Source organism: Manacus candei, unplaced genomic scaffold (assembly GCF_025592945.1).
Source record: "Manacus candei isolate 608988 ecotype Guabito, Panama unplaced genomic scaffold, ASM2559294v1 h1tg000007l, whole genome shotgun sequence".
NCBI lineage: Eukaryota > Metazoa > Chordata > Aves > Passeriformes > Pipridae > Manacus > Manacus candei.
In genome coordinates, this window is record NW_026138055.1 from 2,933,725 (window position 1) to 2,958,235 (window position 24,511).

At 41.9% G+C, this 24,511-nt stretch overlaps 2 protein-coding genes across 8 annotated transcripts in view; one reads left to right on the plus strand and one right to left on the minus strand.

Moving 5' to 3' along the window:
- Window positions 1–12,173, plus strand: part of KLHL29 (kelch like family member 29) — a 392,600-nt gene extending 380,427 nt beyond the window's left edge. For all 5 annotated transcript variants that reach the window (XM_051810143.1, XM_051810162.1, XM_051810153.1 and 2 more), the window contains one exon: window positions 9,842–12,173. In XM_051810143.1, coding sequence (XP_051666103.1) covers window positions 9,842–10,025 — 184 coding nt within the window. In that variant the 3' untranslated portion in view covers window positions 10,026–12,173. The remainder of the gene's footprint in view (window positions 1–9,841) is intronic.
- Window positions 12,174–20,503: 8,330 nt separating this feature from the next.
- The window catches only part of ATAD2B (ATPase family AAA domain containing 2B), a 75,384-nt gene continuing 71,376 nt past the window's right edge, over window positions 20,504–24,511 (minus strand). For all 3 annotated transcript variants that reach the window (XM_051810025.1, XM_051810018.1, XM_051810033.1), the window contains one exon: window positions 20,504–23,851. In XM_051810025.1, the coding sequence (XP_051665985.1) occupies window positions 23,810–23,851 (42 nt within the window). In that variant the 3' untranslated portion in view covers window positions 20,504–23,809. The remainder of the gene's footprint in view (window positions 23,852–24,511) is intronic.

A 24,511-nucleotide genomic window follows, 5' to 3' on the forward strand; every position in this document is an offset into this window, starting at 1 on the left:
AGCAATAGTGGACAGGAAACCTACATTTATAGTGCAATAGTCACTGGAAAAGGAATAATCCAGTATATCCCAATTGGATGCCAAATTTAGGCACCATTTCAAACATTTTTGAATGTTCTGGGAAACAGTCAAGGAAAAATATTTCAGCCTAAAGAGGATGTAAAGCCTGTGACAAAACCTAAATAAATCAGTATGTACAGAAATGGGGAAAATGGGAGCTTATCAGTAACAAATAGGTTAAAAACTGGCTGCTGCTACAGGAGGCTGAGAGAACCAGTGAAATACTGAAGGATAATAGAAGTAAAAAGGAAGGTACTTTAAATCTTTGGGAATCCAATTTGTAATTTTAATCAGTTATAAAACCATTGCTGATGAGGCTGATGAGGTAGCACAGTGTAATACAGACCAGTTGGATGGTTGTTTCTCATTTGTATTTGGAAGGGAGCAGGAAGGTTTGGTTCCATAATCTGCTGTGAGGAACCAAAAGCAGTCACTGTTGGCAGCAAGAGAAGATGTGAAGTCACAAATTAAGTTCTCAGATCCAGCAACTCAGCTGTCTTAGATACAGGTGTCTTTAGAGATTCTATTGTGAAGCTGATTGAGCCACTAATGTTGATTTTTAATAACTTTTCAAGATGAGGATGGATCAGGGCACTGCTAAAGTGACTCCATATTTTGAAAAGGTGAAAAGGAGAATTTCAGTGCAGCAATTAATTTTGCAAAGTACCAGCATCAAACTAAGTGGTCTCATTTAGCCTCATGTTGGTCCTCTGCAAAATAGCAGAGTGGTTAATTTGGGATTTCATCAACAAATAACTAGATGCTAATAAAATAATGAACAGCAATCAATGCACTTTTCCAGAAAAGGAGGCTTGTTAAACCAACCTGTTATAATAGAATCATTTAGGTTGGAAAAGACCTTTAAGGTCATGAAATCCAACCATAAACCTGACACTGCCAAGACCACCAAAGGTATCAGGAAACCTAGTTCTTTGTTTTGGTTTTTAATACAGCACGCCTGGCTGCTAAAGACAACTGTGACGCTGTAATATAGTGCGATTTCTCCAAGGTATTTGGCTGGTATTATATGGAATTAACAAGGCACACAGTAGAGAGATTAAATCTGCTTCACTGACAGATCTCAAAATGTAGTTGTTAATGAGAAGATATCATTGAGCAAGGCCACTGGTAGCAAGCATTGCTTCTTCTTCAATGCTATTTAATATATCTACCAACAATCCAGGTAATAGAAATTCTCTCCAGATAAAGGCCACAGGTGGCATAACACTTGGTGGGTAAAAAATACTACAGAAGGAGCTATTTTAGCAGCTACCTGAATATCTCAGTTCAACAGTCTCAAGCTAGCAGTGGTGTTTTAAATACAAAATAATACATGGAGGAAGCACAATCTTACAGCCCTGCTCCCTTAGAAAGCCAGGAACTCAGAGGAGGACATAAAGGAGGTCACTCACAGCTGCACAACATGAGCTCACATTGCAGTGTGCTGGATAGAAGGTCAGGGCAGTATTGGATATATAATAAAAGCCCTAACACCAAAAGGAAAACAAGTTGAATGTGGGTAGAGTGAGGGCTGCTGCATCCAGCACCGGCGAGACAAATGCAGGTCTTGGGTCCTGCATCAACATGTGGAAGTATCAGCAGAAGTTCAAAGGGAAGCTGCCAGAATGACTCCAGGAAATTCAAGGAGTTTATCAAAGGAAGGCTGAGAGGTGACTTGATCACTGGGAGCAAGTGGAAAAGCTTTCAATCTTGCAGACAAAGGTATAGGAGGTTACAGGGACTGGAAAGTCAAGTTACATATCTTGGCCTTGAAGTGAAGCACTTTCCCAATAGCAAGGATAATTAAACAGAGAACCAGCAAGGGAGGGGGTGAACTCACCAACACTCGATGTTTTTAAGAGGAGATTAGATATGTTTCCAAGAGAGATGCTGCCTGGGGAAGTGTCCATGGCCTATGTATACACAGGCTCAGATTAACGAAGCACAGAGGTCCCTTCTGACCTTAGCCTATGAATCTATAAATTCCTCATTCCACTCATTACCATGGATCACAAAAAACATGGTTTAAAAGCAGCAACATAAACAACTTAAAAATTAACTGCATGCTATTGATCTCCTCTCACCAGGAATCACTCGATACCGCATTTGCTGAGAAAAAATTTTGACCGCATCACTTTTATTTTTATCTGCTTTGTTTCTACACATTAGTGATAAGGGAGCATGATGGCCTCGAGCACAGGGGAAAGAAATGTGTGTGACATTCCCTGCTTGTGAAAAATTAAAGGTCTGTTCAAATGGTTTTAATATCAAGTTAAATTACTTTTAATGAAAAATAAAAAATAAATGGTTTGGGTCTCCAGCTCATAATCAACAGAAGAGCAAATTGAGCATCATTTTCAGATTAAGCCCAGCCTGATGGAAGTCAATAAGAAATTTATGCTGACCTAGAATTAACCCTTTGAAGGATGATGCTAAATGGGTAAAGAGCTGTAATAGGCCTGAAGCATTTTAAAATACACTGAGAGTTCACACGCAGGTCTGGAATATCTTCCACATGACAGGTGAGGGTGAGGGAAATATTTGACTTTTCCCAAATATCAGGCAAGTGTAAGCTGTTTACCACAAGCACCCCATCTCAGTTTGGCAGCCCCTGTTCATTTGCAGGATCTTTGGATGGCAGACAGCAGGCAACAGGTATGAAGAGCTGGGATGATCACACCTTGCTCTGCCAGACACCTCCCTCCAAAAAGACCTGCAAAGATGTCCCTCCCCGCCAGCGTGGCAAGGCCTCCCTTTGCAGGCAGGCATTCTCCCTTCCTACAGTGCCCTTCAAGGGTTTATTTTTCCACAGGCAAAAAGAATACCAAATGCGTTCCTGTGAATGATTAAAAATTCCATATTCTGCTTGCTTAGGATGCAGGCAGCGTACAAACAGGCTTGTGCTACAGAGAGCCTCCACGGGGCAACAGCGGCAGCATGGTGGTGCCAGCAATAATTCCAGAGAAGCTAATTTAGTACCAGCAATTCCCAACAGACACCAGAAAAGCATTTTCTTTCTCTTCCTCTGACTGCTAACCAGTAAGATTTATTAGATGGTTCTGCCGAATGGAAATCTTTAATAAAACTTTGACTCAGGCTGAACAGCACAAAACCAGGGTCAGTTTGTGGATTATTTCCTCCCCCCCTCTTTTTTTCAAATAAGGCCTTGTTCTTGAACACCAAAGCCTGGTGCCTCCTGTGCTGAACTGCCAGGCATTGCTAATGTATAGCACCAGCCACAGCCTCCCCCAGCTGGCTCCTTTCCTCGTTGCTAAGTTCCTGGTAACTCCAGGCGCTGGAAGGAGTTAGAGCACAGCTTGTTTGGATGGATATTCCCAGGTGAAGCTATTACAGAGCAGGGTTCCTTAATGGCTGCTTGCTTCCGGAGCCTGCAGACACGGTCTGAACATGGTCTGTTCAGCCAGCAGCATTTGCAGCTGGTCTGGAAGGGAAAACCAAAATCTTCCAGCATACCTGGAAGGAGACGTGTGTGTGGGACTGCACTCCACAGACAGCAGATGAGAACTGCAGTGCCAGACTACTGGCAATAATTTCTGTAGGAGCTGATGACATGAAGGATTTTGGTGGGCGTTAAAGCATAAATGATGCAGACAGAGCACTTGGGGCCATTACTGATGTGTTGTGGACTTTGGAATAAAACATTGCTGGTTTTCAGCAACAAGTAACGATGCCACGTGATGGTTTTGGATCATTAGCAAGGGAAAGTGTTCACAGAGTAGGGGAGAACATAGCTGGAGCTTGGCCAAGACACCCACTCTAATAATCCTGCTCCAAGAAGGGGCATGATATCCTCCTAATTGACCGTGACTAATCTGGACCCTCATTTATCTGTCTCATTATAAAGATGACACCTCTGGCAGCACAACACGGCCACCCGAGCTTGGCCTTCTCAGACATAACAACCTGGCTGCCACCCCGGCTGCTAAACAGCCCCAGAGCCTGTCAGCACAGCCACCAGCTCAGGACACTTTGGCACCTGACCCCTTCCACCCACAGAGACACCAGCAATGCCTTTTGTTTTGGCACCACAAACCACCGTGCAGGTGCCCCGAAAAGGTCCCCGGTTTAAACAAAAGCTTAAGGAGCACCTGCAGCTCTGCCTAACACTGCACAGAGCCAGGTCCCACAGGGGCTGGTACCCTGGAGGGTTCCCTCATCCTAAAGCCTGCTCCACCCAGTTGATGAGCATCATAGAGTCACAGAACATCCTGAGTTGGAAGGGACCCACAAGGATCATCAAGTCCAACTCCTGGCCCTGCACAAGACAACTCCAAGGATCACACCAGTATCGTTCAGTTCGACCTCCTGTAATCTTAGGGAAGGAAGGAAATTCACCCACTAATAAATGCAGGCATTTGGGGTTTTTTTTTTTACTTCTTTTAAGCAGATCTTGCATCTACCTAACTGATAATGTTTAGTAATACTTATGGAACTGTTCCAAATAAATGTGTGCTTATGCACACAAAGCCAGGAGTGAGGAGGAAGAAGAGCATTGTTTGAGGCCCCAGAAGATACTAAGCTTCAGGAAGTCAATACAACATAGTAATTCAGCCATTCCAAATTTTTTACAATTCCAGACATTACAAGAAAGGATTTTTTTAAAATTTTTTTTAACTTTTCCTGATAAGGCTGATGTGATCTTTAGGACTCAGCAGGAAATTCTAAAACAATAACAAGCAAAACTGAAAAACATTTCTGGTAGTCCCACTGCTTGGTGCTATATCCAGCCATCATGACTGGGAGAGGGAGGTCCTGGAGCAAGAGCGCTCAGGCACTCATCTCTCAAACACTAAAGAAAAAAAGGTACTGATATCCTCTGCGTTGGGTTGCTTCGAAATTACTGCCCATCAGGAGACTTTCATCATCCCACTGTACTCAGCACTTGTCAGGCTGCACGAGAACCACTGTGTCCACTTCTGGTCCCCATAGTTCAAAAAAAACCAGACAGACTGGAGGGGGTCCAGAGGAGGGTCACAAAGATGATCAAAGGGTGAGAAGAGCCCGCCTGATGAGGAAAAGCTCAAGGAGTTGGGTCTTTTCTTCCTGGAGAGGATAAGGCTTAGGGGGAACCTCACAGAGTATTCCAGCACTTAAAGGGTGGCTACAAGGAGGGACAGAAGCTCTTTTCTGCACAAGGAGCCATGGCGAGAAGACAAGGGGCAACATGTACAAGTTTCAACAGGAAAAGCTACATCTTGATATAAGAATTTTTTACAGTGAGATCAATCATTCATTGGAACAACCTCCCCAGGGATGTGGTGTAGTCCCCTTCACCAAAAGTATTTAGCACTGGACAGCATGCTAGATAACCTCATCTGGCGTCCCTTTCACACAAAAGATTGGACCAGATGATCTTTTAAGGTCCCTTCTAACCTGGCTATGATTTTAGTGTTCATTGATTTGCTTTGCTCATCAAGTCCTTTAACAGGCAGCTGTCAGAGAGGAATCCTGTCTTGTTTGCTCAGGCTGGGCAAGGAATGCAGGGTGGATAGGCAGGGAAGAGATGTAAAGGATGTTTAGATGTGTATAAGCACACCCATCATGGACAGCCAGGTCCCCACCAGCCCTTGGCACACCTCAACCTCACTGGGATTTTCCTATGAGCGTGATTTATAGCTCCATGGAGGCTAGCAGATGGACCAGACCAGCAGTGGCAGTGGCAGGGGATAGTCACAGTGTGATCCTGTGATGCTGTGTGTGGTTTGGGAAATGAGGGACACCCTGGCACCTCAGGTGAACTGGCCTTGGGGCAGGAGAAGCCTCTCCAGCAAACAGCAGTAATTACCTGCCGAGTAGAAAGTCAGGTCATTAGCCTGCAGGGTAATAATTTGCTGAAATGTATTTTCCTGGAAGGAGTGGCTGAAGTGACCTCCATTTTGATACCAATTACCTTCACCCTGGGAGTTCTGCCAGAAAGGTGGAGGTCTGGCTGTTCCTCAGCTGGGGAAGTCAATGCCCCAAAGCCACCAGAGGGTTTGTGTCCCCACAGCAAGGCTTTGTGGCACAGAGCTTCCTTCCTTCCTTCCCAGGCTCTGACAGCCTGTAATCATTTTATCTCTCAGGATTAATGGCACCGAGCAATAAACTCGCATCCTAATTATTGTAATTATTTCTTTCTTTGTATGTCAGCCTTGGTAACTATGTTTTTACAGCTGATAGGATGGAAGGGAGGGGATAAAAGAAATGTTGTCACAGTAATGAAGAAAGAGCAATGAGCATACTCCTTTCCACTCAACTTTCCTCAAGGTTTTAGAGTTCACTTGAGTTTCCTATTCCCTAAGGTCCCAGAAATTAGCAGTGATTGTCCTAATACTGCAAAGTAGCAGCAATCTAGGACTAAATTCCTAATTATCTTAAGCACCTACTTGCCACTTTAGCCCCAAAGATGACTGAATGTCTCCAAAGTCTCCTGCACACATAAGTACCTGCTACAGACTCAGAACTGTTCATTTCTCCATAGCAGGAGCAGCTCTCCTCAGGCATGACTCACAAGTTAAGTGTTGTGCCAGTCTCATCTATGGGAATTGCATATGGAGGGGGCAGAAGCTCCTCTAATGACCATGTAAAATTCATACAGTCTTCCAGAGCATGGAATTAAGCATCCATTTCTTCCCAACATACTAGCACTATGATGGGAAGCTACAGGACTGAGGTGCTTGTCCCAGCCGCTGGGCAGGAATTTCTTCCAGTGCTGTAGCCCAGGTGCTGGAGAACAAGAGCAACGTTTCCCCACCCACTGTAACCCCAAATCCAGAGCATGGGCTGGGGAGAAACCCAAACCCAGATCATGTTGGGAAGGTGTGCTTGGCTACTGAGCTGCTCTGTGGTGGCAGCTGCTCTGGCTCAGAGGAGCTGCTACTGAACATCAGGCAGAAAGGGACCTGGGAGTTTGGATTGACAGGAGGTTGAACATGAGCCAGCAGTGTGCCCAGGTGGCCAAGAAGGCCAATGGCATCCTGGCCTGTATCAGGAACAGTGTGGCCAACAGGTCCAGGAAAGTGATTCTTCCCCTGTACTCAGCACTGGTGAGGCCACACCTGGAGTGCTGTGTCCAGTTCTGGGCCCCTCAGTTCAGGAAGGATATTGAGGTGCTGGAGCAGGTCCAGAGGAGAGCAACGAGGCTGGTGAAGGGACTCGAGTACAAGTCCTATGAGGAGAGGCTGAGGGAACTGGGGTTGTTCAGCCTGGAAAAGAGGAAGCTCAGGGGAGACCTCATCACTCTCTACAACTCCCTGACAGGAGGTTGTAGCCAGGTGGGGGTTGGTCTCTTCTCCCAGGCAGCTATCAGTAAGACAAGAGGGCATGGCCTTAAGCTGTGCCAGGAGAGGTTTAGATATTAGGAAGAAATTCTTTACAGAGAGGTAATCAGGCATTGGAATGGGATGCCCAGGGAAGTGATGGATTCTCCATCCCTGGAGGTTTTTAAGATGAGACTGGATGTGACACTTAGTGGTAACCATGGCAGTAGTAGATCAAGGGTTGGACTTGATGATCTCAGAGGTCCCTTCCAACCTGGCTGATTCTATGATTCTGTGCCACAGAGGAGACTTCACTAGATGAAAACTAGGTAGCTAAAATACTACACAAAACACAAACAGCAATCACTACCCCATGGCCTCATCTCTAAACTCTCATCCTGCTGGTTTCAGCAGCCCCTCCACCACATCAGGGCTGTGGAGCTTGGGGTGGAACCATTGTCCCCCCTCCTCAGACTGGGTTTTGCAAGCTGAAATTCCCAGCCTGTCATGCTTCTAAATAGGAACTTGTTCCAGGACAGAAATGGGCTTCTCACTCCTCAATAAATATCCTGAGTCTAAAACTGTGGTTTAATATGCACATTTATCTGATTTACTGTGTTGGCCACCTCTGCCTCCTCCTTGCCGTAGGGACTGAACCTTGGCAGGAGTTCCTGCTGGGCAGTGCCTCTCCACCACCAGCCCTGGTTCTTTTGGAGGTGGGCTCCTTCTCTTTCAAAGCCATCTTTCAGGATGACACTTGCTTTACTCAAGTCCTTATTCTTCCCCATTTCTCCCTGACGTTTCAAAAATAATTACCAGTGCTTCGGTAAGTTCATTAGCAAACTCCCTTAGGACTCTGGGCTATGTATCATCCGGCCCTGATGATTTGTGGATAGGCTCTAATCAAGTGTTTCAAGTCTCTCTCTCCTTCCTCCTCCTTTCAGATTAACAGTTATTTTGACAAGATTCTCATTATTTCCTATTTCCTGGTGGTACCCAGGGACTAGGCTTATTTGAGGTCTCACTGTTGTCATTGTGAGTTTATTTTTAACCTCAGGCTCTGCTTCTCCACAAGGACATCAGAGTCTTGTGTTCTTCAGAAGCACATGGCTTTGTCAGTGCCATTTTAGTCTCAGTTCATCCTCTGTCCTCCAGTGCTCTCTGGCTTTTACCATTATTACTTTATATCCTTCTTCTTCCCACTGCTCCAAAATTAGCCATAAGAAATTACTTTGCTTTTACCAAGCCTAGAGGATCACTACCCTTGTTAGATCTAGGCCACCTTCTTGGCTGCAATTAATTTATCATTTTCCTCTGCTATCCTTTGGTGTGTACACACTCTCCTGAGTCTCCACTTTCCTTCCCAACACAATCATCCACCAGCTACTCTCAAAAAGGATCCAGCCACCAGAAAAGCCAGCATCAACCCTATCCAGCTTAACATCTTTAAATCTACTCAGAGGACAAATCTGGGCTCCCCAGCAGACAAAAAGCAGGGACACCCCTCCTTTTGGGTTTCCCCCCCATGCAGTGGGACAGCAGCATGGAGCACAGGGCAGCCCTGCACAGGCTTTTCCCACCCAGCTGCCTCTGTCATCCTTCTGCCATTTCCAAATACACAGAGGGGAGCAGTCCCTCGTTGTCCATCTTCATTAGCCCAAAGCCAGTGCCCTGCCCTGTGCAGGATTACTGAGGAAGATGAGGCATTAAGCAGAAGGAAGAGATGAGGCCAAGGAGTAATTTTTCTTTCAAATACCTCCCCTACCTATGCACCTTCCCTCCTACCAAGAGCCTATGGACCACAGGATTAGCCCAGCCCCCTTATTCTCAATTTACAAGAGATATCTGAAGTCAAACACTTCCACTTTCAAAAAGCAGTAAGGGTTTTTGTCTTCTTTAGATGCCAACATATATCTCCCTTGCCATTCCCTCAGCTGCACATCCCCAGCCATCAGATCCATGCACCCTGGGTTCACTTTTCCCTGGACACCACACCTCCAGGATGCACAAGGACGAGTCAGTGGGACCTCCAAGCTCCCACACTATGGAAGAGTCTGAAGCAACAGAACGTGGTTTGAAGGTGTTTCTCCCCCCCATTTTGCAGCATTCATTGATAATTAAAGGAGTAACTTGAAGCAAGGTCTTATTCCAGCCAAGGTGGCAGGGACTCCAAATTGCTTGGATTGCTTTTGCATGTGCACAGTATTACAGGGATGCATTGCCCTGCTGCTTTTGCTGCAGATCTCATATGTGGGCTGGAGAAACATCTTACCTGGATGTATTTCTGTTGTTTACATTAGAGATAACATTTGCCTACCTGGTAGGAACACAAAAAGGATTAATTTTGGGGAGATAAAGGGAGAAGGAAGAGAAATGCTCACACACCTTTATATAGATAAGAATAAAAGGTGTATTCATTGCTTACCCCTTCTTACAAAAGATTGGGTTTGTTTTGAGCCTAAAAAGAAAATTGTTCAGCAGGACCACTAACTAAAACTTACTTTTTTTTATATAAAACACAGCGCTGTTGTTCTGGATGGAAAAATCTACGCCACCGGTGGGATCGTCAGCAGCGAAGGACCTGCCCTGGGAAACATGGAAGCCTATGACCCTAAAACAAACACATGGACACTTCTACCAAATATGCCCTGCCCTGTTTTTCGACACGGCTGCGTAGCAATCAAGAAGTACATCCAGAGCGGCTGATGTTCCCCAGGACTTGGATGGAGAACTGTTTGTACCTGTTGAAAGCAGGCAAAAGGAACACTATTACTTAAGGAACACAAGCAGCAAAGCCAGCCAGTGAACATATTGCTCTAAAGTCTTGAATAGTGTCTACATTGAATGTAGAAAAATCATCCTCACCTTTTGGTGAACAAGGAGCAGAGAGCTCCGTGCTATGTAAGATATTGTAACTTAATAATGCAAGGGTGTCACTAGATGTTATAGTGGCACTTGTTCTGGATATCGGCTTTTGGTCAACCCAGGTGCAATAGAATTTCTCATATTTTTTAAGCTGGGGAAGAGAGGAAAAAAATAATCTGCATTTTACTTTAGAGCTCGAGCTTGATTCTTAAAATAACCATGCAGATTAGTTTTACTATTACACTTTAGGCATCAATCTATTTGAAAGGTCAAAGTGTCCTTACCACTTTGATTCCTACATTTGTTTTTAAGAAATACATGCTTTTCAATACCAATGACTGAGAGAAGTCTTGTGTGACAGATGGCTTATGTTGATGTCAGTCTTCCATCAGATCAAACAATTCTTTCAGTTCTCTAGAGAAGAGCCCAGATGGGGGGGTGAGGTGGGGACTGGGGAGAAGAAGAAGAGCCATTGGTAATAAATTCCATGTAAAATGATTTAAAAAGGTCTGTTGGGCTGAATGAGTTTCTGCTCCAGGTGCTGCTTGTGTGGGCACGTGTGGCTGTGGCTACAGGTGGTGGGGGGGCGGCTCCTAAACCTTTTCCTCCCAGTTTCTGCTGATGCACTTGGCAGTGCTTGATTCCCATAATGCAAAATGAATTGATTCCAGAGGTGTTCTCCTGATAAACCCACTCTTCACTTCTGGCTGGAATCACAGTAAAACGCACAGCATAGTGTGGGTTTTCCATGTTTTCAGCAAACAGAGAAGACGCCTCCTGTGGCTACACACTCATTTTGGCTCTCAACCAAAATTCCTTATGTTGGGATACATGCCACTATTTTTTATGTAAAGTCTGAGCAGTTTTTTGTTTTACTTTATTTTTCAAGTTCCCCACCCAGTGTGAAAACCTTATCATTCTCTTATATACAGATTTTAAATACATGAGTTTAAAACCCATGGTAGAAAAATGCATAGACTTAAGCCCAGTGTAAGAGACTTCAAATTATTACTATGTAGAGTTGTAAGTATATGCACAGCACAGGGGTTATATTTTTATATATATTAAAATATTGTCTATCCAGAGAGCATTGTGATGTGGAAATTCTTTATAAATTTATACATAAAAGGATCAAATGGGAGATGGACCGGGTAACATATAGGGGGCAGGGGAAAGAATCTTAAAATTCACCAACAGGAAGCAACCCCAAGCTACGGATTGTCTGATTTCTTTCCACGGAGAGGGAGAAAAAAATTGCCATACTTGCCTTTGCAGACTCAAATCCCAAATGCCATGCCAGTAATTCAAGAAGGAGGGTCCTGTACAGGGCACGGGTGAGATCTTACATTCAAAATCTAGTTGAATTTCATACCAAATACAGTAGCCTTTTTATACACAGGGAGGTCTGCCTACAGCTTTGGGAAAATCAATGCAGATGGTTAGCTAATCATCTTATTTTATTAATAATCATTTATAAAATAAAAGAAAAAAAAAGAAATTTGTATCTTGCAGTATTTAAAGAATAAGTGCTCAAGTCAGCTGAGTCAAGCTATAGGGTGACTCAAGTCTCTCATTTTGACAGTGAGGTTCCAGTCTTTGTTATGCAGTTGTTTTATTTATTCTTTAAAGAAAAGAAAAAAATAATAAGCACAACAAAATTATATACTAGTATGTCATTTAAAGTATTTATGTCAAACAGGGTGCAAGTGTGAACCTAAAGATTGGAGCACAAGTTTCTAACTGCCTGGGGCAGGACTAATTTTAGTGTTGGTGTGTGTCTACCTCCAAAGGAGGTGCTACCTGTCAGCAAGACCGAAACATATTCGACATTTCCAATTTAGCTTATTTCTTCATTTCTCACACTGGAACAAAACTGGCTATTTCTGTGAATAATATTAAAAACAGGGTTATCTGTAATGGTATTGTATATAGTTTATGTTTACTGTTAAGTTCTTGTTATATTATAATAAATATATTTATAGATCTAGATTCAGCATCCAGATTGGATTAATTTTGTCATGACTGATCAAGAAACGACACTGCACAAATGGGGACTTCATGTTTCATCCCAGCCATGGATGAAAATGTGTTCATTCCATCCAACTAGCTTCTCTTGCAAATCCAAAAATTTACTGCTAATACTTAAATGCTCAGTAGCTTCCAAAGTACTTCCATTCTCCTTTTGGAAAAACTTCTTAGAAGTAGTTTTAGATTTTATTCAGCAAGACTGTTTCTTCTTCATCTATTTTCCCAAACGTACTATTAAGTAAAGAACAGAAGGGCTCAAGATAGTTTCCTAAACTATCTTGAAAAAAAAACCTGATAAACAGCTTTTTTACTTTCTTTTCTAAATGAAAGTTGGGATTTGTGCCACACTGCTGCTGCAGTGTCTAAAAGATGAAAGCCACATTTGCCCTATGGTCAAAATTTCTTCATATCCAGCGTGGGAGCTCTGTATCTCACTGGATACAACATTCAGAGAGCACTTCAGTGCAACCATTCATGGTTTCTTTGATGTTTCATTAGGGTGTCATCTGGTAGTTGTAAAACTGGATATGGAACAAAGATGAGCCAAATATAACTAGTCTCAAATACCACCACAGTGGAACATTTCAGCCAGATCTTAGGAGGCAATATCTGTTCTACACATTAACAGGAAGAGCCTAACATTTATTGAAATTGCCTCCAGTTCTTACAGAGTATTTAAGAGCATGAGCTGCAGTTTTTAAACATTTTAGTTTAGGCTTAGTGGTTCAGGTTGAACAGCCTGTGAAGATTACTAAAAGCCTTGCAATTCAATATTACAAAACCATGCTGCAATAATCGAGACCAAGTGGGGTGAGTTGCCAACCTTTCATCAAGGCTCTGCAAGGATCTCTTACTCAGCACTAGTCAATAATACTTGGTAGGATGAACAAGACACAGGCTATTTGCTTTACTTGTATGTGGAAATTATTTTAGTTCCCCTCTGGGAAGCTGGCTGAGTGCTTTTGCCAAATGAATCACGTGCACATATCTGCTCAGAGATTTTTCTTCTTAAAAGCTTTAAGAAATTCAAGGGACAGACTGGCTCAGCAGCCTGATAATGATAAAAACTCCTTTGTTCTCTGGTGTGACTCTCCCCTGGCTCACCTGGGAAGGAGAGTGATCTCCAAACAGGGCTGTTCACTGTGTTCAGGTAATCACCTACCCCTGACAATTCACACAAGTCATCCACCTTTCTCCCATTGTTTCATCCAGCGGCAAACACACTGTACTAATAAAACCTCAGCCACCCGGTCTTTTAATTAACTGCACTGAGGTGCTAAGGCTGAGCTTAGCACAGTGCAACTGGAGCAAGCTAATTAAGAGCGTTCGTTACACTTCAGCTTGCCCTTGGAGGAGTCCAGACAAACCCAGCGCCAGCGTGAGCACCCGCTTTCCGCAGCTGCAGGGATTATCCAGGAGAGCAGCCACAGCTGTGCTCCCGCCCGGCTCCACCAGGCACCATCAGCAGAGACTGAAAAGGCACAAATGGCTTCAGGTACTCGCCCAGCTTCCCATGAAGAATTTCTCTGGGGGAAAAAAAAAAAAAAAGGGGAGGGTGGGGAAATGGATTCCAAAGCTGTTCTCCACTGCCTCAAATGCAAAGGCAAGGTCTCAGAACCACAGTGCCTCCCTACCAACCACTGAAAAAGGTGTAATGGAATATGGGATAAACCTACAAACAGCATATGCAGGCAGGAGCTGGCAGGCTGCAACCTGTGCCAGGTTTGTAGTAAGACAATGACTCTGTATCTACCTGGACATTTTTACAATTATCATGGCTAATACAAGACTTTTAAATTGAATGAGACCCTTAAGCTCACCCCTTACTGCCTTCTTCCCCATTTTAAGTTGGCTCCAAAGCAGGAGCTGAAGCATGCTTTCAGCTGGAGTGGAGATGCCAGCAAGTACAGGAAGGCAGCAGCAAGTTCCCATCACTGGCGAGTGTTCTGGGTTGATAACTTTAGACTGCAGAAAAAGCCAGGAAGAAAATGGTCTGGAGGGAAGCAGATGGATGCGTCCCAGGCACGGTGTTCCCATCACTCATTACATTAAGCTGGACAGCGATACCGGAACAGAAACACCATTTTTCCTCTGAAAAGCCAAGCTGTTTGAGGCATGATTAAACACTCACTGAGGTTAGAATTCATGAAAGCAAGAGCTGCCATCACGGGCTCCTCAGCAGAGCTGTGGAAGCCTGGAAAGATAAACCAAAGTGGCAGACTACCCTGAAAAACAACTCTCCCTTCGCTGGTGGTCACTGGTGTTTTTTCTTTTGATAACACACACTACTTTTACTAAGCCCTGTTTCGCTGGCAGATTTCTTAAAAAGTAACAAGTTCCAGTTTTCTTTTTCCAAACAAAATCTACTTCAATCGGTAGCAGTTTTGCACACAAAACTAAGTGTTTTGGCTCAGTTAGTACCTGGGAGAAGAAAGCTCCAGTGCTGCCATCAAGCCAAAATCTGCCTCTGAATTTTTCATTAGTGGTGGTCTGTACAGTGAAGGTTTGAAATGTTTCCTGCTGCTTCTAATTTGTTGGTTTTGAGCAGCTTTCTTTTTTCCTCTGGAGTTCATACATACCCCAGATCTTACACAGCAAGATTCACACTGGCAAAATACACACAATATCAAACTCTTCCATGACCTGTCTAGAGAACAGCACTACTAACCCAGGGTTTTTAACAGCTTGAGAGGCAACTTCAGCATGTAGTTTGTAAGCAAATTAACACAGAACTAGGGAACTGTGGTGACAACAGGGGCTACGCTGAATGTTGCCCGTCATGCAATCACAGGCAATACAAACACCTTTTCCATCATCCACAATCGGTGACCTTTTCTCACATTTTCGTGGCTAAAGACCAGGAGCCTACCTAAGGTCACCAGTGACACTCCTACACAAGCATCAGCTTCTCACCTCATTAAAAACAATACATGTTAATAATAGTTTTTACAGACAGAAAGGAACCACTTCCTCTCCACATCTTGGGAACTCAAGCAAAGTAGTCTCTAAGTTCTGTTGCAATGTCCTTGTGGACAGCATCCAAGTAAGAATCAGGGAACTGAACAGGGAAGGGGATGCACCAAATGCTCTAAGGGTATCCCAGCGTTATGCTCTACCTGAACCACGGCCCCTCCACTCAAGTAACAATAAGCAGCTCTCACAAAGCAAGCCTAAACTTCCAACCCTGCTGGAATATCTGTAGCACTGTTTCCATTAAAAGAGATCATCTTTTAGTAAGGTATTTGTTTCCATGCCCAGTGAATGCAGGGTTCTGTTACTTGTTGACATCAAGTTCAATTTTACCTGCTTCAATTTATGCCCAGCTTTTCTGCAAAGCTGCCTGTTTATGTATTGGAACATGTCAGGCTGAGGATGCTGGGGTTGTTCAGCCTGGAGAAGAGAAGGTTGTGTGGAGACCTCACAGCAACATTCCAGTATCTTAAGGGGCCTACAGGGCAGCTGGAGACAGACTCTCCATCAGGAACTGTAGTGACAGGACAAAGGGGAATGGGTACAAACTGTAAGGGGGGAAATTTAGGTTAGACATTAGGAAGAAATTCTTTACGGTGAGGGTGGTGAGGCACAGGAATAGGTTGCCCAGGGAGGCTGTAGATGCCCCAACCCTGGCAGTGTTCCATTCCAACCCTTAACACCCTACCATTCTATGACAAAAATGCCACATGCAGCCTTTCCAGGAAAAATGAAGAGTGGAAATGTGGCAGCTTGGGAATGGTTCACATTTCTGTTTTCTGTTTGGCAAGAGGTATCCCCCTATAGAGATTAAGATGTCCAGACTGCTTATTACCTGGAGAGAATATTAGACTTTCCCTACGGGATAAGGGGTTTTGAATTCTGGAGGTAACCTAACACTCAACCACCTCCAGAAAGCCCAGAAGTCCCTGCCCTGCTGACATTCATTTTTAATAATGTGGGTATTTCAGAGAGTGCCAATAATGTGACAGTTATCAAAGGGCAAGTGAAATGACTGGGTAATTACAGGGCATTCACCTGACATCAAGCCCAAGTAAAAATGGAAAGATGATATCTAACTAAACTGATCATGAATCAAAGAGATAAGAAGAAATACAATGATTTTCTAGAAAATTGGCTGTATCACACAAACCTGATCTCATTCTCTGACAGGATTACACATTTGATTGATAAGGTAATAGATTTTCAAGCAACATGTGACAAAATACTTCAACTTTCTCACTGTACAGTGTTCAGACAGCAAATATTAAATGGGCTCAGAATAGGCAGATTAATTGAGGAATATCTAATCTGTTCGAGTAATTCTCAATTTGGTGCTATCAAGAGTGTTTCTAATGGGGAAATCCTCTTCTCCCGAAGTTCTTGAAGGAAAATGTTGACATAAATCACTAGTCACAGACCTGTGGAAATGAAGATTAGCTGAGGGATAGATAATGGGGACTGAACAAGTCATACACATGGTGCTGGCTCCTCTGGCTGGCTGGGACCCATAAAACAAAACTTTTTATAAAGCTAAGCAGTTCCTTGGGGAGGTGGGAATGAGGAAGGCTGACATTCAGGATGGAAAATTCCCTCATGAAAAGCTGAAAGTCGGAGAAGCAACAACAGCTCCCAGCCCAATTTCATGGTATAAAAGGAGTAAATTGATCTTTGGATGTGTAAAAAGGGAGGCAGTGAGTACGAATCAGTGATTTTTGCCTCTACAAATGGCACTGGTGGGACCTATGCTGGAATATCCCATCAATTTCCTTGGAGAACAAATGTTTTAGAAGATGTTGAAAAATTGACCTACTGCAGAATAGAGCCACAAAATTGACTTAAAGGCTGGAGAAAATGCAGTGAGAGCCATAAAGAGCTCGTTCTGTTCAGCAAAAAGAAGACTGAGAGGCTACTTGATCACAGTGCATTAGTGTCTTTGAGGGGGAGGGAAGTAAGTATGAATAGTCTAGAACATAAAGAGAAGACAAGAAGCAGGGCCTGGAAGTTGAAGTCATACCAAAATAAATGAGGAATGAGGCACATGTTGCTACCCATGAGCTTAACCACTCGATGAAAAGCTCAGAGAGCAGGGCAGATGTGCTCTGCAGATCAAGACTAAATGCCTTCCCCAAAAACACTGTTAAGCCATGCAGATGTTTGCAGACCCTATGCATGCATGAGATTAAATCACATGTGCCACAGCATCTAGTTCAACAAACCAGCACTTTCTGCCAGCATTATTCTCCGTGAATAAACCCAAATTTAAGCAACAAATTGCTAAACATTTAAATCATCATTAGGTGTCAGATCATTTCCATTTCCAAAATTTATTCTCATGTACTGAAAAGATTAACACTGTAAAATTTATGCTCAGCTTGTGCTTTCATGGCTGTCCTCTGAATCTTGTGAAAAGGAAGCTTTTTATTTTTAAAAAGCTTTTTGCCTTCTGGACACGATTTAAATTTTAGAGCAAGGCTCTGAAGCACTCTAACCCCAGTATAAATGTGAGACATTAATTTTAAACCAGTTACCTCTCCAGTGCTTCATGAAAACGTTGTCTTACATGCTGTATTTCTGGTACTTAAAATGTCAATAGAAACCAGTAATTTATTACTAAACTGATATTAATAGTATTAATATGTAAGTATCCATGCTACATTTCCATTATCTCACTAAACCTTTTGTAATGTCACAGAGAATGCTGTGGGCATCACTTCAAAACTTATGGCAGAGTTATGTTCATTAGACACCTAAAACATATTGGCAATTTGTCTTTCCCTATTACCAATATCAGGTTTCAGTGTTCTCCTGGGCAGCCTCCGCATACAGAAGGGATTCTACAAGAGGTAACAGTCAGTCAGACCTTTACAATAGAACTGGAGCTCTGGAGACGACAAATAGATCTTAACTAAAACACTGTTTCCCTTTTACAGCAGAAAGAATCCTTAGAAAACTAATTCAGTCCAAATTTAATGTATTTTCTAGGATGAATTAATCCTCTATATTCTGGTTTACTTCCTTTGTTGAATAGATACTTAAAAGGTAGCCCTTTTCAAACTTCCCCAAGTCTTGCTTTCCCCCCAGTCAAGAATCCCAAAGCTGACAGGTCATCTACAAACTCCTACTTCCACACAGACACAGTCAAGCACTGATGTGCTATAGCACAATTCAGATTCTACATTGATGCAAAGGGGTTTTCATCACGACATAATTCATCTCCACAAAAGAACAGGATGTCAAATGGTGTGAGCACTCCCAGCAGCCATCCAGTCTGAGGGACCTGGTACACTTCTCAAGTGTACTCTGCCAAAATCTTGATTGTTGAAAGATGGCAGCAAACACAGAGAGGAGTCCAGCACAGCAGAACCAGCTCCAGCTCTGCTGTCCCCCAACACACCCTCAGTGCCACAGCACCGACACCCCGAACATGGAGCCTGAACAACCTTCCCCTGTGCTCCCAACCTGCCCCACCCCTGTAACTGGATGTGAGGAGCCTTCTAACACCACTTAACTCCACATCACCTTTTGCACCTGAAACTTGAAAGCAGCATTCTCCCATACCGGCATTCCAGGTCAGCAAACCTTAATGCGAATGGACAGGTTTACACCAACATTCCACTACAAGTGGTGAATCCATTTTAAATCTTAGCAGCTTATCATATTTTTAAAAGAAAAAGACTTTCCCTGATATTAAAGTGAGGCTCAATATAGCATAATTCAAATGCAATTCTAAAATAAATAGAATTTTGAAGCAGTCACAACCATCTACTGGCAGTGGGTTCAACCAAAACATCCTCCCTGTGCAAATAATCACACTGCAAAAAAAGTACTCACCTAGAAATGGAATGAGGCTAAATTAATTAGTGTTAATTTTATAATCCCTCATTTTTACATAATAGTTACATGACCACAAGTGATGCATAAAGGAGGAGGGGAAAAAAAAAATGAAGTGTTTGGCTCCGTTAATCAGTTCATAAGTTTACTGATTTAGCTTGCAGAATTTATTCACATGCAGTGCTAGCTTAAAATCCCATATATTAAAAGTCTGAATGCAAATCCTACCCAAAATACAGAAGAAAAGGATCTCAGTTTTAATTTATTTAAAAGTTATCTGAAAAGTTTATGAAGGAAACAGAGAATGTGCAGCACTACAAATTTAAGGAAATATAGGAAATTGCATTTTAAAACTACATTCAGGACAGAAAACAACAGAAGGAAGCAGCATTAAGCAGTGAAAAAATACAAGTGCTGCACAAGCCTCTACTAAGGCTTTCTGAACAACCAACCCAACTATTTCTCACTAACTCATACTTTTAAAGTACCACTCCAAGTTCACTAAGTATCTTTCGAGGAATCCTTCGGTCTATTCCCAAATAAAGCACATTTTTGTCTCTTTTGCTTGATTATTTTTAAAGCCATTGTGAGAAATTAGATCTGAATCTATGCTCTGTCAACATGGCCATTCACACTCCTGAAAGACAGAAGGAGACACAAGACCTCACACCCTACATACTTTATTCAGACTGCAAACCTCCCTTGGGTGGTGCCATGTGCAGTGCCGGTACCTGCAAGGCCATTCAGATCAAAACAACCCATCTGCCCACGTTGATACTAAAGGAGCCCAGACTCTCACCCATCAACATCATTATTATGTCACAGATATTAAATTTCATACCTAATTGTGCTTTCAAAGCTGCACATAAAAGTGGAATTGGAGTCAGACATGAAGTAAGTTACTACTACCCTCTTCCTCAACTGCTTTTTTGCCCAGTTTGAGGTACACAGAAAGGAAAAGAGGAAAAGGAGCAGGTGTGTTCTAAGTTCTACACCTCAAGAGACCATAACAGATCTATAGAACAGCTTCTCATACTCTGTTCCACATGGTATCCATCACATGCAGTTTGTAAGCCCTGGATAAATTGCTGAGTAAGATGCAGGTTGGTTCTTCACTTTCATGACCTCTAGCAGCTTACTCTCTCCTCTGCATGAATTATTTGGGAAACAAACTAGCAGAATTCCTAGATATATTAGAGTCCATCTTTAAAAAAGCAAAACAAAAACCAAACAACCCACAATAAGCAAGAATAACTTTGATAGATTTGATAGATAGGAAGAGAGTGTTTCCTTAAAAACCCTCTAATTAGAAGCCATTTCTCTAATGGACAAACACTGAAAGCAGAAGTTTGGATTAAACTGCTCAAAATAACTAAACAGCAAGATCCCAGAGGGAAACATCTCAACTGTGAAATCAAAGGAGGTCTGGTAAGGAAAAGACTGTTATCAGCCAGGAGGTTTAAATACATTCTTGAAGGAGCTAAAGCTGTGTTTTCTTGTCATCTTTATTCAAGTATTTCACAGCAGTTATATTACAAATTACAGTAAAATGTTCAAAATCTCCAGAAGTTCAAAAAAAATTAAATAACTTACTTCAAACTAACGTAAAATGAAGTCAAAATGCAAAACATCAATTAAAACACAGTTCTGAATAAAACTATAGAATCCAAAATATACCATAGCTGATGAAGGAAGTCTACTTAATCCACAAAGTAGACACACGTTAATGAAAACAAACAGGACGCCCCAATGTCTAAATAACCCAATGTACAAGATACAAAAGATGCAAGTACAAGCCCAAATTCAAGCTTATGTTGTGATTACAAAATAAAATAAAAACAAAATAAATGACTATCAGCTGCAGGTCCTGCCGTTCAGGAGACTGAAGGTAAAACCAGCACTGACCCACCAACTTAATCAAAACAAAAAAAAAGGAAGACGATATTACAAAACCCAGTAATCCTGTAAATACATTGGCATATGAGGAAATCAAGTAACAATACAGAGGACACAAAACAAAACAAAAAATAATCACAGGTGAGATTCAAGCTTGCAAATACAATTAACTCCATAGCCATCAACTTCACCCAAGAGCAACTCTATCATTCCAAGACAGCCCCTCCAGCCCCCCAGGGAAAACTCCTTCCTCCTGGTCAGCCACGTTCCATTGGCCCCAGCACAAGGACTCACACAGGAGTTTATTTGCAATTTTCACAACAAGAAACAAGGAAGAGAGGTCAATTTGTACAAACTCTTGCCAGTGCTATGTGGCAAAAAAATTAAAAACATACAAAGAGTAAACAAGTTTAGACCACATGGATAGATTAACAGCTGTTTAAACTCTATAACCACCAGACATCTGTAAAGGAAAACAAAAACTGAAGTGTGGTTATTTGGGCTAAGAAGGCGAGTATATCATTTTAGGTAAGCTGTCCACTAGAACATCTGATATCAGCTACTTTTCTCTAAAACAATATGGCAGCTCCTCAATTAGTAAAGTTGCCTCTTAACAATTTTTCCCAATCAACAACTGACAGTAAAAATTTTCCTTTAGAAACCTGACCTTTTAGAACCATTTTTAATGATAGGCATTAGCTTAAACTTGCTTTTCACACTCACTGGTGACTAAAATTCTCAACTGTTTTAGTTTCATATAAATTTATTAACTTCTTACAAATGAATGCAGTTTTATCTTCCACAAGTGCTGCTGTTACTTGAACAAAAACTTCTTTGAGTAAGTGAAACTGGAATAAATATTCTTAAAAAATTCTGCAGCAAGAACCTGAGACTTGCAAAAAACCCTTTTATCAGAAACTTGCTACAAAAAATCTGCTACATTTCATTTAATCAAATCTTAAAGTTTGTAACAATTTCCATCAAAATACAAAATGCTGTTAATGTACCAGACACATAAATATCTCAAACAGGTATGATGCTAATAAATACTAAATGAAACATGGAAAAAAATCCCATAATCAAATCTGAGATCAAAGAATCTCATTTAAAATGTGTTTTCTGCTTGTTTTTGTTGTTTTTAATCGCACTTTCCCACCTAAAAAATACAGTTTCTGCATGGGTTGCATTTAGGCGTAACTAGACATACATGAACGCTTAAAACCTTTTCCTGCCATTAGCTATGAAGAAAAACAGTGGCATTCGGGGGAGAAAAAGATCCAAGATAGAATTATGTTTAACCATAATGTACAAAGCACTTTGGATCACTGCAGTAGGCCAAGGCCCACATTCTCTCTCTGCAGCACTACACTGGGATGAGCTGTAGAGCTGGCAAGTCCCTTAGCTTCGGTTTGGACGTGGGAGCAGAGTGATTACAGTCCTCCATGAACACTGTTGGTAACTAAAATACAAAAAGCTGAGGTAGCTCAGTATCTCTGCAGTAGTCTGTTTAATTAAAAACTAATCACACTGCATTGCATATTTCTGGACAGACACTCCTGCAGCTACGTAGGGACAGTCACAACGAATGGTTTATGATGGGAACACCAGCCAACTGCTCTACAACACCTTCCACGTGGGTTCAAAATAAATCAGCCCAGGTAATGTTGTAACTCCGAGCTTGTGATAAAACACAAGGGGCTTTTTTGGAATTGCCTAGACTATTCTCTCCAGTTGCCAGAAAGGAAAGGTGTTGAACTCCACAATTCAGACCCAGAGAACCCTGGTCCAAACAGATGGATTCCAAAGGATGTGCTCCAATCCCCCCAACAGTAACAATGCTTTGCACAGAACGACTTGTGAAACCTAATGTAAGTTTTATTTTCAACTGAGGTTGGGCTCCAGGACTTTGACCAACTATAGTGTCTTACCTGCACTGCACAGTCCAATCTATATTACAAACACACAACTTCAGAATGAAACCTGCAAGTATTAACCTTGCTTTCCTTAAAGAACTCACACTGGAAAACAAGGAGATGGTGGGAAAATGCTTCATTTTTAGTAACACAGAAGAGTTTCACTGTGTACTTGTTTCTAAAACAAATATATACCAATGAAAAAGGAATTCCACCATTTTGGTAAAGTATGTGGCTTTTTCAGTGTGTCTTAGTTTAGTTCTGTAGAGTAAGACAGGCATTATAGAACCATAATACTGGTTGCCATCCAATGAAGAGAATACAATTCATCCTTTTGGAGATCTTCATTCTGCAGACAGCTTTCTAACATTGCCATTTGCTATAATCCAAACAAACTGCTTAGCCTAATCTTTCTCAATTGACTAAAAGGCACATTAAAGGCAGTTCTAGAGAGCCTCATCTTCAAATTACTGTACATCCAGTTACTCAAGATTTCTACCATAACACATCACTGCCTTCTTTAGAACAGATTCATTTTGTCCGTTACCCCAGAGAAGAGAAAAATTGGAAAAAAAAATTAAAAAAAGGTTGCCTGTTTAAAAATATTCAACTAAGATCTGCTCTTTCCAGTCCTCTTGTATGTGTTGGTCTTCACTTTGCCCGAAGTTTTCCCCAAAGATAAATGCATGTAGAGTGAACAAGAGCAGGAATGAGAACAGTTTCTGTAGCACCAAAAAATCTCCAAGCTGTGGCATTGCATTCTTTATTTATATCAGATACAACTATATGAAGTTCTGTTTGGTTCTTGTAGGCTGGTTGGTTTCAGGTACCTGAGACAATAGCACCAAATTCAACAGAAACAAAAAGAGAGAGCACTTAAGACCAAGGCTCTGCACATACTTGGTGCAAATGGAAACTGAATGGCTCAGAGGGCTGCTCTCCCATGAGCAGTTTGAGAGGATAAACCCACCCATCTTGACAAGTTCACAGGAATGTTTCAAACACACGAACTGTTCTTTCCATCTCCTGCAAGAGACACAGACCATCAATTACACACACATAGACAGAAATAAAGTTACATTATGTAGTAGTATTTACTGGTTTTTTTTAATCTGAATAAATAATAGGAAAATAGACATTTCTGTTTATTAGCTGCTATCTGCTAGCAAAATATGGTAAAAGAGGAAACTAATTAAAGATGTATTAATGCAGAAAAGCACTCTACTATGACAGTCCATGAGAAAAATCGAAGCTTATCAGGGTCACTTATATAATTAATGTGCTCAATATGTATTAGGAAAACATTGCAGTGGCACACTGCATGAATTCAAGTCTTACTGCACACTTATGCTATTGGTGACCCAGCTATAAACACATCTCTGCACAGTTTGGATTATCAAAGTAAAGATCAGTTTCTATATTCTCCTGCTGGATAAATGTCTTTTTAATCTACCTAACATTTTGCACAGTTTTTCAACACATTTTTAGGTGAAGATTGCAAAGGAACAGCATGAAAATGGTTTGAAAAGTGTTTTGCAGGAACTCTAAAAAAATCCCACACTAAGGCCTTTCCAGGTTTTGTTGTAAATTATTCATGGAGAAGAATATTTAGTGCTCAGTGATCCAACTGGAAACTTGCAATTGTTGTCCTTTTTCTCAGCAGGGCTGGTTATCAGCAAGCTGATC